This window comes from Lacerta agilis, chromosome 12 (assembly GCF_009819535.1).
Source record: "Lacerta agilis isolate rLacAgi1 chromosome 12, rLacAgi1.pri, whole genome shotgun sequence".
NCBI classification, from domain to species: Eukaryota; Metazoa; Chordata; class Lepidosauria; order Squamata; family Lacertidae; genus Lacerta; species Lacerta agilis.
The window spans coordinates 27,784,429-27,799,877 of record NC_046323.1 but is presented as its reverse complement, the minus strand read 5'-3'; the positions used below and the strand labels follow the sequence as shown (position 1 = coordinate 27,799,877).

At 38.2% G+C, this 15,449-nt stretch overlaps 1 protein-coding gene across 11 annotated transcripts in view; it reads left to right on the top strand.

Annotated features, from left to right (window-relative positions):
- PHF14 (PHD finger protein 14) overlaps nucleotides 1-15,449 on the top strand; it is a 135,729-nt gene that overhangs the window by 19,879 nt on the left and 100,401 nt on the right. For all 11 annotated transcript variants that reach the window (XM_033165425.1, XM_033165428.1, XM_033165431.1 and 8 more), the window contains 8 exons: nucleotides 495-654; nucleotides 5,308-5,419; nucleotides 6,429-6,566; nucleotides 7,699-7,845; nucleotides 8,526-8,796; nucleotides 9,691-9,797; nucleotides 12,231-12,326; nucleotides 14,261-14,364. In XM_033165425.1, coding sequence (XP_033021316.1) covers nucleotides 495-654; nucleotides 5,308-5,419; nucleotides 6,429-6,566; nucleotides 7,699-7,845; nucleotides 8,526-8,796; nucleotides 9,691-9,797; nucleotides 12,231-12,326; nucleotides 14,261-14,364 — 1,135 coding nt within the window. The remainder of the gene's footprint in view (nucleotides 1-494; nucleotides 655-5,307; nucleotides 5,420-6,428; nucleotides 6,567-7,698; nucleotides 7,846-8,525; nucleotides 8,797-9,690; nucleotides 9,798-12,230; nucleotides 12,327-14,260; nucleotides 14,365-15,449) is intronic.

Below are 15,449 nucleotides of genomic sequence, written 5' to 3'. Positions count from 1 at the left end.
AAAATAAAAATAAAAATGTAGCTTTCATTTGCCAAGGGAACAATCTGCACAGTTATAGAGACAAATCAAAATGCATGGGTGTTTTCTACTTACTGCTTACTAATTAGAAGGCAGCTGCTTTTGTTTTTTTGAGTAGCTACTTCATCCAGAATAGTTATCTCCCTTATTCTCTCCTTATAAATAAGGCTGCATAGAGACAACAGTTTTCCAGAAAGCTCACAGAAGTGTAATAGAACTCTTGTGGCTGGAGAAAGTAAAGAACAGGTGTTGCTTCCAAAAACCCTCTAATTGAGACCGTGAACACACATATGTCTATTTGGCCACCTCCTTCAAAGAGCTCTGTCAGTTCTGCCTTACCTACTGTATAGCTCCAGCACTTCTTGCGAAAATATCTTCATGAGCCCTTGCTTTCCATGTCTTATGTTAATTCCTAAATACATCCCTTGATATAACATTTCTTTGATTTAATTCATTCGTATTGTCTATCTTCCTAGGTTGTTATGGTGTTGACGGCGAAAGTGATTCTATTATGAGCTCCGCTTCAGAAAACTCCACTGAACCATGGTTCTGTGATGCCTGCAAATGTGGTGTTTCTCCGAGCTGTGAACTCTGCCCCAACCAAGATGGAATCTTCAAGGAGACGGATGCTGGCAGGTTAGTTAAGGGAGCTGTCGTCAAGAGGGATAGCTCCCTGGAAAATCAGGCACAACTTCTTTCTTTCTTTCTTTCTTTCTTTCTTTCTTTCTTTCTTTCTTTCTTTCCTTTTTTCCTTCTTTCCTTCCAGTGGTAGATTAGACTATAGCCAGATTCCTATCGGAGAAACATAGCATTGCTGTTGCTTCTGCAGTAGAGGTTTACTAGGATAATTCTGTGAATAAATTCACAGGTTCTGTTTCACCTTAAAGGTTTATGAACTACTCAGGAGGAGGACTAAACAAACAACTTAAATGTTTGGTCAGAACTGTGTACTGTGTTCTAAAACACACAGTTTAAGGGATTATAAAATTTTCACTTTTAGTCTTCTCATAGGTGTCTGTCTACTCAGGTATTCCCACCCCCCTTTATTATTTCAATTAGTATGCCTATTCTTCCTCTCATGGGAGCCCACTGCAGCTAACAACAAAAACTCATAATGAAATCAAAATCAATACAAAATATAATATGCAATTCAACATAAAAGTCAGCATTAAATTATACATATGAAGCCACTCCTCTTACGCTCCAAAGGCTTGCCAGGGGAAAAAAAGGTCTTAAGATGTTGCCTGAATTAAAATAATGTGGGGGACAGATAGATGTTAATAGGAGGTAGTTCCATAACTGGGAAGTTTTGTGTTGGGAAGTTGCTTGTTTCAAAATGTTTGTGCGGAAATATGCCCCATATCAAAACTTTGCTGTCTATAGTCCCATATTTTGCTTTAAAAGGTATGAAAGTACAGTAGCACCTCGGCTTACGTTACCTTCGGCTAACATAAACTTCGGGTTGTGAAAGCGGCAAACCCGGAAGTGTTTCGCTGTGCATGCATGCGCAGAAGCGGTCCCTCCGGTTGCAGAGATCTTGGGATCCGACCGGAGCTCCGGAACAGATCTTGTCCGCAACTGGAGGTACCACTGTACTTCCAAATTGTTAAGTAATTTTTAGACTGCCATCGAGCTGCTTAAGACACTGGAATATATTTCTTGGTGAGACATTAACAAGCTTGCCAAACATGACCTGGTGCTTTCAAGCTTAATCGATTTCATTGCTCCTGTTATTAACACAATACCTCTGAAACTCAGCAGGACATTCCACACAGTCAAACTGAGCATGGTTCCATTTGCCCTTTTGTGCTTAGAATATCCCGAATATATTGAATCAGAAGTCCCAGCAATTTTAAACCATTCATAAATTTCTTGTATTCATGGGTTTGTATTTGTCATTTTGAATTTGGCTCTATACTAAACACTTTCTATTGAAATGGATGTTGGCATTTGAAACCACACACAGTAGGCTGTAATTTGAGTGTTTGCATTTAACAGAATTGCACTCCAAGTTTAAAAATCTTGGCATTTATGTCTTGTTCAATTGTCAAGTGTAAGAAAACAACCTATTTTGTAAGCTGCCCTGAGGACTTGTTGAAGCCTTATTGGCAGACTATACATTAATAAACAAATAAATAAATTGAACCCAGATTATAATGAAGCTAGACTTTGAAAAACTCAGTACTTTATCCAGCTGTGTAGAAGTGCCTTGTAGCAACAACTCATAAAAACAGGAACCCCCCCCCCCGTCATAATCATTGTCCCTGCTCTCCCTTAACAATGAACTCTGGGTGGTATGTACCAATACAAGGCGAAGCGAGAGGAATGTATTGGTCTATTGGTAGCGCACTAAGGTTTACCAAAATAAATAGGTTAAAATCACATACTTAAAGATACTGTGGAAGTTAAAAACAAACATGGTAAACTTCCAAGACTGCACATGCTCAACAGCCATAGCAATGGAAGCATAGATGTGGGAAGTGCATGGCTGGCTGGACTCCTAAACAGGAAAGATGGAAGATGCACTGCAAAGTTTTGTTTTGAGTCCCACTTGTTCCCTTTATTACTGGACCTGGGAGGTTCCATGCCTATCAGTCTGGAGCTCAAACAGGACCACCAAAAATAAGGTAGCAGTTTCTGCATATGCATGCTTGACATACTTCCTAGGTATGCAGAAGTATATCAGTTGTAAATTAAAAGATATTAAGAAATGACCATTCAGGAACCTATCGTAAGATGCTTCCTGGGCCTATGAAATGTTGAGGACAGTTGATCCATGGAGTATTGAGGATATCGGTTGAGAAAAAGAATAGAAAAGCAGGGAGAGAGTTGGTCTGCTTGAGCTCTAAAATCTTGTGGTGTTCTGGAAGGGGGATTGCAGTTGTAGGGATGTGTGCCATGTGGTTTTTGTTTGTTTTTAAACTTTATGTGCCATACAGGAACATTTCAGGAGCGCTAAAAGGACACCTTCCTCTTTTCTCAGTCTTCAAACTCCTCATCACACTGTTATATAACATTAAAGTGCATAGGTTCAAGACTGACTCAATGGGGAAAGATTTCAGGAAGGTGGGAAAGGGAAAAAAAGCTGTCCTTTTTTAGTTCACTCCCCCTGCCCCACTGAAACTCTCTTCCTTGCATAAGCTCAAAGCAATGTTAGTGATTCTGTTCCAAACTGGCTGAACATTTGAACATTCATTCAAAGGGCTAGGAGGAATGTAACACATTTTCTTGTGGTTGCCACTTGTGTGTACATGATGTCAATGTAGAGTTTTGCAAACGGCTGTCAAACCTCCTGTGATCCCAGGACACCAAATTATGTGCTACAAACATAGCATAGCTTTCCTTTCTAACTAAAAAATTGTCAGAATGTTAAACTAAACCTGTTAATATTCTCTCTCTAATGAGAGATGATTTTCTCTGATCTTCCCATCGGAGAGATGGAATAGATAGTGGAATGGTTAATTTGAAACAAATCTACTTTTTGCATGTACTCTTTAGTTTCCTGAGCACCAATGTGGATATAATGTTTTGCTCTGTATATATGATATGATACTAACTGAGCTAAGACTATTGTCTTTATTTTGCTTCAGCTTTTTCTCTTCCCTTCACCAACATCTGTCATCTTAGCTTGGAGCAAAATGGATGGGGAAGTAACAAGAAAGATTATTCTTCTTTGATTACCCAATTTGTCTTAATTACAAGGTTCTCAAACATGTGCGGCTAAACAAATGAGCAGGAAAACATTTAGGCACTGGTATTAAAAGCAGCTGAAGCTGCCTCAGCTGTGAACTTGACTGACTTCTGTGCTTTTAATAAAGATTCAGGATGGAGTTCATACATAGGTGGTTAAGGAAATGAGACACTTGTATGCCAATCATACTGAAATGGCAGTTTAAATCTGTAATACTATAGTACTTGTGTGACATGTACTAAAACATTTTGAGAAGGTCAGTATGAAGCAAGCAGCCAGCTGTTGGGTTTATCATAGATAAACTCCTACAGAGTGCAGCAGCATTTAATACACCAGTGGAGCATGAAAAAACTGTGCAAATTAAATTGAGAAGCAGCTGCTTGTTGAAGATGTGTATCTTTATATTGAACTCTGCAGGGTGCAATGGGGAGGTTGCATTAAAACGTACTATCAAAAATCACCAGCCAAAACCTTGGCTTTTTTTTTTTTTAAATAGAAGATAATGTGAATAAGAGCAACTATTTCCCTGGTAAAATTGTTACCAGTGCAACACATCAGTGGCATTTCATAAAGAGGGAAACTCTCCTAGAATTTCAAAAAACAGAATATCTTAAATTTGGGGGCTTCAATATTTGGATCTTTTTTTGACAAACTGTAAGATATTTCAGTGTTGCCTAAAACTCAAAACACTGATAAAAAAGAGACTCAGAAGTGACTTCAAATGAGTAAGATCTAAGATGGGGGTAGTCAATATGATGACTTCCAAATATTTTGGACTGCAACTCGTATCAACCCCAGCCAGTATAGCCAGTGGCCAGGGATGATGGGAATTGTAGTTCAAGGCATTGGAGGGCACCACATTGGCTGCCCCTGGGGTGTAAGGCCTTCACACTGGAAGTGTAAGACATGTACATAGATCAGAATTGCACTTCTGCTTAAGAACAAACTAACAACAATTTTATAATATAATATAAGCAAAGATGTACAAGCAGCTTCTGCATATGGATGGATTGCCTTCAGATTCCTGTTAAATAATACAGAATATATAACATTCATATCAGTAGTACACTTCAGGCTCCCCCTTCTTCCCCCAGGATATCTACCCCAATCCCAATGGACACATCCTGGTAAAATTCTATTGATCAGGGAATAAATTCTCTGCTGAGCTGTGCAGTTGTAAATTTTCTGAAAGTGCTAAGCTAGCACAGGGTTAACAAATACATATTTTGCACAGATTTCCCCAACCAGGTGCAGATATGTGTATGAAAGCCAGCTGTATAGGGTGGCACTATATAGGGTTTCTCCACCATTGATTGTATTCCAAATTGGCTAAAACAGTATCACAGGTTCCTAATTCAGTCTAATCCGTTTAAAGGGGAGTTGTGAAATACTGTTGAAATACATATTAATTAATTGTTATTCCAAAAAAATACATTCCTTTGTTATCATTTAGTTGTTTCAAAACCATGGTTACTTAATATTTATAGTATTTGTAGAAGCTCCCATTAACATCTGGGTCACCTAAACTGTTCTTTCCTTATTTGTAATTTTCTCAGTGCTCAGATATGAACAGTAAATGCTTTCCTCTTTTGTTATAGATGGGTCCACATTGTTTGTGCACTCTATGTTCCAGGAGTAGCATTTGGAGATATTGACAAACTGCGTCCGGTTACTCTCACAGAAATGAACTATTCCAAATATGGTGCTAAGGTAACATTCAAATATATTTTGGGGGTAATTTATGTGATTGTAGCTTGTTTTTGTTTATTTCCTTCTCAGTTCATTACAACTAAATGCTCAAAATGTAGCTCAGTTGGTTAGAGCACGGTGCAGGTTTAATCCCCATAAAGGACAGCTACATAGTCCTGCATTGGGGGGTAGACTAGATGATCCTCAGGGCCCCTTCAAATTCTGTAATCTGGTGATAATGAAGATTATTACAGTCTCATTTTTCTTATGAACCCTCATTGGATAGGAACTATGCAACTAATTCCGCAGGACTAAGGCTTGTAATTTTACACTGGGCTTTAGTTATAAAAGTACTAATAACAGGGCAGTCAAGTAAATGCAAGGCAGCTCAATTTATCCTCCACTGTAAAGATTTAGCCATCGGGCCAAAACAATATTGATCTGAGATTATATGAGATTTCAAACAGTTAATCCTTGAGTGAATTCTTGAGAGGCCTTCCCTCATCCCCAACCAGAACGTTCAAACGTGACTCACTGAAGATCACACTTTCAACTCTTGTCTTGATGTTAAACTTTTAAATGGTATATCAGATGTAATAAAAGGGTTTGTTTGTTTTTAGGACATCTGTTTCAGTATGTACGTTGTTGTGGTCTGTGGACTGGTATGCATTACTTGGCTTTAAGTGTGTATCACTTATTGCAACCTGCCTTGGCATTTCAAAAGATGGGATAGAATGTCTGAAGTATGCAAATACCCCACTCTGATAAGCATATATAGATACAGATATGGCAATTTACATGAAAACTATTGCTGACAGTAGGGAAAAGTTGTAGTTAGGGTTGAATGTATCATCTTATATATACTTCTGTTTACGTTTTCTCATTCCCTTTTGTTTCTTTCTTGTCTTCTATAAAATATATAGTACATTTTAAGGTACTGTATAAAGTTACTACTTTATTCTGTATAAAGTTACTGTATAAAGGTAATACTTTTGTAATGTTCTCTCTCTCTCTTGTTGATTTGCTACAGGAATGCAGTTTTTGTGAAGATCCTCGTTTTGCCAGAACTGGCGTTTGCATTAGTTGTGATGCTGGGATGTGCCGAGCATATTTCCACGTGACTTGCGCTCAGAAGGAAGGCCTGTTGTCAGAAGCAGCAGCTGAAGAGGTATGATAATATTCTGATTAGTGAAAATAACCCAGGTGACTTTTGTTATGACTAAAACTTCAGATTGATGTGTTAAAACATCTAAGAAATATTTGAGTTGATTGCCTTACTTAATATAGATTGCTTTAGCTTTCCTCTGCTGGGATGCAGGAGGGGTATTTTGTACCTTCCCCTCTTTTTCTTTTAACCTTTTCCCTTGAAACATGTAGACATTTTTGGCAGAAATCATCTCTCTTGGATCCATTCCATACTAGAAAGATGAATATGTGTGGGGAGAGTGATTATGATCTTCAGTTCCCTTCCATCTCAATGACTTTCTAATCATACATGGTTCAGATCCACCAGCAATCCACCATTTTTGGCGGATTGTTTTTTCCAAGATTATCTGTCAAGCGTTTCTCCTGTGCTACCTTCGTTGATGTATACTGCAGCATTTGGAAACAAAAGAAAGTTGTGCGGCAGTGCCAAACTTGCTTAGTTGTTTGAATGAGCAGAGGGAAACAAATATGCTCTTCAATATATTTTCCCCGTTCTGTACAGTATTCATGTATGTAATTGCTTTCTACATTAACGCCTTTGGAAAATGGCACACAGGAATAGCTGCTTGATATTCAGTCTTTTAGCCCCCTTGGAAATGAGATTAAACTTGAAAGTTTACCTCCAACATTTACATAGATTGTAGTCAATACCTAGCTAAACAATTAAAACTAATGTATCTGTTATATGTAGATAAACATGTGGCTATTTAATTTGTCAACTTTGCACTGAGTTTGAAAAGCTGAATCAAAACAAGAGTTTCAGATTCTTTGTAGTGATGTTACGTTGATCTGGCTTTGGTTAGTTAAAATATCTTAAAAGCCATCAGAACCATTTTTTTCAGAACCCACCTAACAAAATTGTGGAATACACACACACACACACACACACACACACACACACCCTAATTATTTATCCTATTCATTTACTTCAGAATATTTTTAGGCTGTCTTGGGGGGGAACCTCTCAAGGTGGCTTACATAATGGCAATTTAAAATTACATGATAAAATATAATTAAAATACTGCTTTTCCTGGCTGACAAACTATTTTCTTTCATGAGCTTTTGCCTTCTTCATTTTATTTTAACTGGAACAGGATATTGCAGATCCCTTTTTTGCTTACTGCAAGCAACATGCAGACAGGATGGATAGAAAGTGGAAGCGCAAGAACTATTTGGCTTTGCAATCTTATTGCAAAATGTCTTTGCAGGAGAGAGAGAAACAACTGTCACCAGAAGCTCAGGTAGTATACCCAAGCCAAGTTTGTATTTGTGTTTAATATAGCATACTAAATGAGAAAGATTAGGGCAGAGGAAAAAGACTAGAATTGTTGTGACTGCGAGTGAAAATACATATAGTAAATAGTATGAAATGTTTGAGAATCACTATTCACCTGCTTGCAAATAATCTAAACTCAGGTGTATAAGCATGTGTACCTCTCCCAGCCGCATGATATCTCTGTGACCCCACTTTTCCTCCAGCTCAATAAATCTAACCCCACCCCAAGCCTGCTAGTGCTCCCCCAGTTTGAGTCTTTGTACTTACCTCTGCCACAATCTGTTGTCAGCCTGAACTATTTCTAGCTTGAGTTACCCAGATATTTGGGAAAGTTTGCCTGCTGATGTATTTATTCCTTATTGAGTTTATGAGAATTCTGAATTTCCATTGTGAAGGATCAGGATGATGGAGAACAGAAACCAATACTGGATTTTTCTTGAGGAAGCTCATAAATACATCTTGTTTCAAACTTTACCTCTTCTAGTCCAGAGAGTATTTTAGGATCAGTTCTTTTGCACTATTAAAAGCAATCTTCTCTCACCATAGATTTGTGTGTGCAGTGTTAGAAATGGAGATTAAATTTTCTAGCAAAAGTGTTTATGTGCTTCTTAGCTTTATTTTGCTTTGCTTTTTTAAAATTTGTAGGCCCGAATTAATGCCAGGCTACAGCAGTATCGTGCTAAGTCAGAAATAGCACGTACCACGAGGCCGCAGGCGTGGGTACCAAGGGAAAAACTGCCACGGCCACTCACTAGCAGCGCTTCAGCAATACGTAAGCTGATGCGCAAAGCAGAATTAATGGGAATTAGCACAGACATCTTTCCAGTGGATACTTCAGATACCAGTTCCAGTGTGGATGGAAGAAGAAAACACAAACAGCCAGCCCTGACCGCTGATTTTGTCAATTACTATTTTGGTAAGGGTGAAAAGATATGTGCTTTGCATTGTTGCCAGGAATGGCTTATCTTTCATTTTCCAGTTGTTGCAGGACTATAGCTTCCATCATCCCTGAACATTGGCTATGCTTGCTGGGCAGGTGGGAGTTGAAATCATAGCTGTCAACTTTTCCCTTTTTTTTAAGGGAAATTCCTTTATTCCGAATAGGATTCCTCGCAAGAAAAGGGAAAAGTTGACAGCTATGGTTGGAATCCAGCAACAATCAGAAGCTGCAGGTTAGCCACCCCAGTCTAGATTTTGAAGGAATGGTTTATAGATGAAAGGGTGGAGTTGCTTTAAACTTCAGGCACTATAGTTCCCTCGTTACAATTTTAAAGCAGCAAAGCTGCCCCCAAGTAGCCAAGTAAATATTCATATATGTCGCGTTAAAATAATGTGTGGGATAGTTAAAAATGTTTTTATTGAAATCTTTCCTATTTAAAGTTTGGAGTGCATTCTAACTCAATATTAATTGGCATTAATGCTGCTTCTTTCCTCCCTCAGCCCTTGCTATTGAGCTCAGGTGCAAGAGTAGCTCTGTAAAACCCTCCAGTAATGCAGTCTGGTGTTTCTTGCCCTCACCACTCTTCCTTTTCTGCTTCACAAGGGATGAATTACTGACTAGTATATGTTTTTATATGTGCCTTTGATCTTAATATCCATAGCTTGGATGTTTTAGAGATATCGTAAGCATTGTTCAGCTGCAGGTAGCTAAAGCAGCCTGAGTGTTTTCTGCATGTGGCATTGAATGTGAAGAAATGTTGTCGGATGATGTATTGTTACCTAGATTCATTCTATTGCTTTGCATGCTCAAAAGAAAAAGAAAGAAAGAAAGAAAGAAAGAAAGAAAGAAAGTGCTGACTTTTTTTTTTAGAGAGAAACATGCGCATGATCCAGATCCAAGAAAACATGGCAGAACAGAAGAAAATTAAGGATAAGCTGGAGAACGAACAGGAAAAACTTCATGTAGAATATAACAAGGTAAACGATGTGTTTCAAACAATGCAAATCATATGCTGTATTTAAAATAAAACCATAGTTAGTCAATGGTTTTCTATCTCTAAAACCCATCTTAAATCAAATGGCCTTTCAGTATTTTCACCTGCTGTTCACTAAAAGATCAAAGTGTTTCTCAGAGGTTCTCATCTATACAGCTTTTCTCAGTCTGGTATCAAGAGCCTGACGTTGAGGTGGTCCCTTAGAGCTTTAGGGTAACTGTGAGAAGGAATTCCAAGTCCTAGATTTAATCATGGGGATGGCAGAATCCGGGATTGCCAAATTATTATTATTTGCTTTACTCACAGAAAATATTCAAAGCAGCTTACAGACATAGTAGAAATACTAAAATGACAATAAAAAAATGAAGTAAAAAGATGGGAACAGTAATATAGGTCTTGACTGGGCAGTTGCCTCTGCTCATGTGGGGTCCTTATTCCTAGCCATTCAGTAACCATGAATTTGGTCCATCTAGTCCAGTATTTTTTATTTGGATTCATAGCAGCTCTCCAGGATCTTATGAAGAGGTCTTTCACACCACCTGTTTATCCGCTTCTTTGGCAATGTCAGTAATTAAACTTACGATCTTTTGTATTCAAAGCATGTGTAGTTTTATCAGCAACTGTGGTTCTTCCCATACGGTCACCATTCAGCAGCTGTCAGTAATTTTACCTAGTGAACCACTTTGTTGGTCACCACTGTATGCAACTTTAGATATCTGGTATGTTGGCGACGTGTTTTTCCTGTTAGGTTGGTGTAAAAAGAAGTACTGATTTGAAATACCGTCAGTGGATACTTTTGGGATATTTGAGGGAAGCCTTCTGTGGGAATACACTCCGTGGGTTTCTTTGAACCCGCGATTATTTGTATTTACTTAATGTCAATATTATGCACTATTTTATGTATTCTTCCGTGTAGAAGTGAAAGCGAAAGCAGGGCTCAGTAGGCGTCTCGCCACTGAGATCCCTCCGCCTAGACCTTTTGGCTCCAGAGGTTTGAACTTGTTAATGATCAGTTAATCTGCTTCCCGCCTTTTTGGGGGGCAGCAACAGCGTTCCTATTGGTAAAAATATCGATCATGACGTTGCTCTTGGTTGTCAATAAAAGGCTGCGGCTCCCCGTTTTAGGCGGACAGTCAGAGTTAGGGTTCAGATGATTCAGATGTAGATAGTTGGGGTTTTGGGGAACGGGTTGGTTGGGTTGGTTGGGTTGGAAGCGCGTGCAGGAGGTAGAGAGGTTAGCTTGCAGAAGAATTGGCGGTTTAAGCTTAGCTAGCTTTAGTTTTAGGTAGCCTAGAACTTGCGGAAGAATTGGCAGTTCAGGGTCAGCTAGCCTAGGTAAATGTTAGAACAGTTTAGGCATAGAGAAAGGTAATAGCCTGTGCGGGTCAGCCAAAGCCATCTAAAAGAAGCAGTGATTGTCTGTCTTTATTTCATCTCAATTTTATTTTTCGTAGTCTATTGGCGCTTTTGCCTGGCCGTAGTTTTGGCCACCTTTTATTTGGGTACATTACTTAAGGGAACAACTTGGGAGGTCGCAAGTGTTCGCAGGTATTTTTACGAGGCACTTTTCTTCGGACTACTCACGCACCTTCAGATTTAGCCTGGCGGACAATGGCGCGGTGTGAGTTTAAGCTCCGGAATTATCGGCAGTCCCGTTCGCAGGCTTGGCCGGCGCCCGTGCAGGAACGCATGTGAGGCGCTGGCCGCAGATCCCCGGCAACTGGAATCCCGTGTGCAGTTGACCTAGTCCTGCACGCGGGGGGCTCCAGCAAAGAATTCCCGCAGCCTTCAATGTTGCAGCGACTGCTGTGTGAATACACAGATGTATGCCACACTGATCACAAGGAATGGAAGACATGACTAGAGAATTCAATGCTACCTATTGTATTGCTGTTCTTATTTGTTCTCAAAAAGAAATGGCCGTGCATCCACACACACCCCATGAAAGTAATGATAGTTATTGGAATTGTCAAAAAATAAATAGTAGTCTGGAGGAGAGAACATCATTCCCAGTTACACTTTAAAAATGTGACAAGGCTTCATATTTTCTTATTTCAAGTGTGCAGGTGTATAGCTCTGAAATCTTGATTCCCTGTGAGGAAAACTTGGCACATCTTTACAGATGGAAATAACAGAGTGGAACTGTTTTGATGTTTCTTGACTGCCATTATAGTCTTATTGTCAGACAAAATTACTTTAGGTTCTCCCTTACTAACCAGATGGATGCCCATGTTTTCTTTCTGGTGTTATTGAATGGCTGATTAACTTTACTGATTTCAGTTGCATTGACATGAGTGAACAATTTTATTATTTAATTACCTCTCATAGAAAAGGGTTTCATAAGTAAAGAATGCCTCCTCCTGGATACGAGGTACTAAATAACTTCCACAGTATTTTTCACTGCTTTGTTTTTTAGTTGTGCGAGTCTTTAGAAGAACTTCAGAACGTGAATGCAAAGCTACGAAACGAAGGACAAGGAATATGGGCTGTGCTTGGTAGAATAATTGGGCAGGTTGGTCTTTCCCATTATTTTTCTCCTCCCATCTTTCCTTATATCTTATTTATTTATGGGTCACATGAGTCCTAAAAATAGGGTTTTCTCTTTGTTACTGTCACTTTTTGAGGCTGAAAAGATACATTTGATAAAGTCCTGGCCTTATTCTGCACATAATGATTTCTGATTGAAATGTATATAGGGCTCTGCGCATACCTACTGGGAAACTGCAGCCTAATTTTGTTTTTGGATTAGCTATCTTGTTTGCAAAATTCTTTCATTTGCTGTAACTGATTGACCTGTCATTTGTGATGAAGCTAAACCTGAAGCATGAGTTAATCTAACCACATTCTTTGCTATTTCCCCCCACCCAACCACTGTAGCTTTCAAAGAGCAGGTTTTCTTAGGGTATATTGTTTTCTTCCCCCCTGTTTCCTGAATGTGCAACTGAAAGCATATGTAATTTGCTGTAGTTTTAAATGAAATATGCATGTGGGAATGTCCTTAATAGGAAGTGAAGAATATTATATAAATAATTACTGATCATTTTGTCAGTTGTAAAAAAGTGAATGCTGTCGCTTCCCAATGATTAAATTCATTAGCTTCTAAAGAGTACAGTATTTCACTTGTAAACCAGCAGAATCAAATATCTTGATTTGGTTATGTTTTCAGCTACATTAAAAGAGTGCAATGGACACTTAACACAGTTTGGTGCCGGTTGTACAGCTGCTTCTCCCTTTCTACAAACAGTGGAAGTTATATGCCACTTTGTTTTTGAGAGATTGATGAATTTCGCTGGCTTTTTCTTTTAGTACTTCCCAATTCATCCTTCACTGAGGCTTATATCTGGTATTCAGTGCAGTTAGCAGATTCCTCAAGAAAGTGGGAACCTTTTATGTGTCATTCCAATATATAATCAGATCTTAGCTTTTGTTTTTGTCTGACTCCTTAGTTGGCTTTTTAAGATTATAAAATATTAAAATGATCTTTTAAGAAACTGGACCATAGGCCGGCTCTGTTTTTTGTAATTATCCTTTGTTTTGTGCTAAGTGTTAATTCAACACAAGAATTAGCAAGGTTTTTACAAAGTGCTTGATAGTTCTGTGAAACTGGCCCTGATGATTAATATCACCTGGTTTTTTTTATGGGCCTTTCATACATATGGGAGTCGGTCTTCATGAATTTAAGTTTGTTAATTACAAACAATTGTTAATTGTTAAAGTTCATCCCTTTTAAAAAGAAAAGGGGAAAAACATTCAAATTTTCACAAATACGTTTCCTGGTGCAATCATTTAATAATAATAAAAACTAGTAGTTTCATTTGCACAGCTTGCATGACACTTTTTTCCAGTTGGTTGAACAGATGCAGGCCCACAGGGCCACTGAGAAATGACTTTGATAGATGGTTGCTGTCTGTGAAGCTAGCATACTGCAGATTAGTAGAAACCCGAAGTGAATCTCTCCTGCTTTGTGCAGAGTTTGGTCCAATAAGATAATTTTTCTAATTAACCTATGGAGCACCACTGTAGCAGGGATGGTGAGGAAAATAAACTGCCTCAATATTCTTTCGTGAAGTGTAGTGGATTTTTCTTTTTTCGTTTTCTTTTTAACCTTCTAAACCAGCTTGTCCTTGTCTGTCTCTGTTAAAGCTCCCTCTGTTAAAGGGGGGAAAGTTAAAAAGCCAGGGCTTTAATGTCTTTGGTTTCTCTGTCTCTCTCTCTCTCTCTCTTTTGCATTGGAAAATACGTGAATGCGATTTCATTTCTCATAGGGCTCACTTGGGGACAGAATATATAGTGTAGTCATTTTTGCAGCCTGACTAAGCAGTTTTCTCTCCTAACTTTTAGTATATTGGGCACAGCCAAATTTTGATTGCTGAGCAGTAAATGAGGGGGAATGTTATTTTATATACGTCTCTCACAAATTATCCTGTATTTCTTCAAACCCAATAGAAATTGAACATACCAGCAATTTTGCGAGCACCCAAGGAAAGAAAACCGAGTAAAAAAGAGGGTGGAACCCAGAAGACTACAGCCCTCCCTGCAGTTCTCTATAGGCAAGTAGTAGAAACACAGCACAATAGACATAGATTATGGATAGAGTAAGAGACCTTTATAAGTAATTTTTTTATTCCAAACAACTGAACAAAATGTCTTTACTCCTAGACACCACTGTTGTAAGGCAGATAACTTGATTCATTTTAGATCATCTTTAAAAAACGTTATAACTATCTTCAGAGTCCCAGACATCATTACTGGGATTTTCTCTGTCCATTGGCAGCACTTCAGAAGGAAATTCCTTTTATACCTGAAATTTTAATCTGTTTTGTGATATATGGTTGAGAACCTTCAAACATTAAAAGTTTTGCATTTAAAATCTACCAGCAAGGGCTGAATGAAATTATTATGAACTTATACAGTTTATTAAGCCCTAATACAACAAAGCATATTTGATCCTCAAGTCTAGTATTTTTCATAATTCAGGTTAATATATTGTTGAGTAATTGATGTATTTACTCATCGTTATATGTTTAGTTCTTTTTACCATTTACCATTATGGTTGGGGTTTTTTTTTATAAAAAAAATTGATACAAGTATTGAAACATATACTCCATATAAAATCTACCTTTCTGCAAGATAAAATACAATTATAACAGTTAGAATATTTACTCATTGTATGGGGTTTAACCATTCAGATTGGTCATAACCCAGTGACAAAGAGTTCTTTGTTAGTGCAACAACTGGGTCCATATTTGGTTAACCAGTTCAAATACATGTGAAGATGTATGGAATGCCCTCAATTTGGCTAATGGAAATTATCTCCTTAAATTTTCAGTGACTAGCAAAAATCAGTCTAGCAATCTCTAGAGTATTTAATACCACCTTGTGTTTCTTTGTGGGGAGCATTTGACTGCATTATGTCCTTTAACAACCACAAATGCTTTTAGGAACATGAAAACATCCTTGCTCAATCTGTCTCCATCAGTGACTTGCCAGATATTTTTTTGAAGAGCACTCAGTGGATAATGATAGTGGTAGCCATCTCTTGTTTGTTTCCTGTATCCAGTAGTCAGAGGTATACACTTTCTAGATGTGAATATACCCAGTTAGCTATTGATGCCACAGCCCTCCATGAATTTGC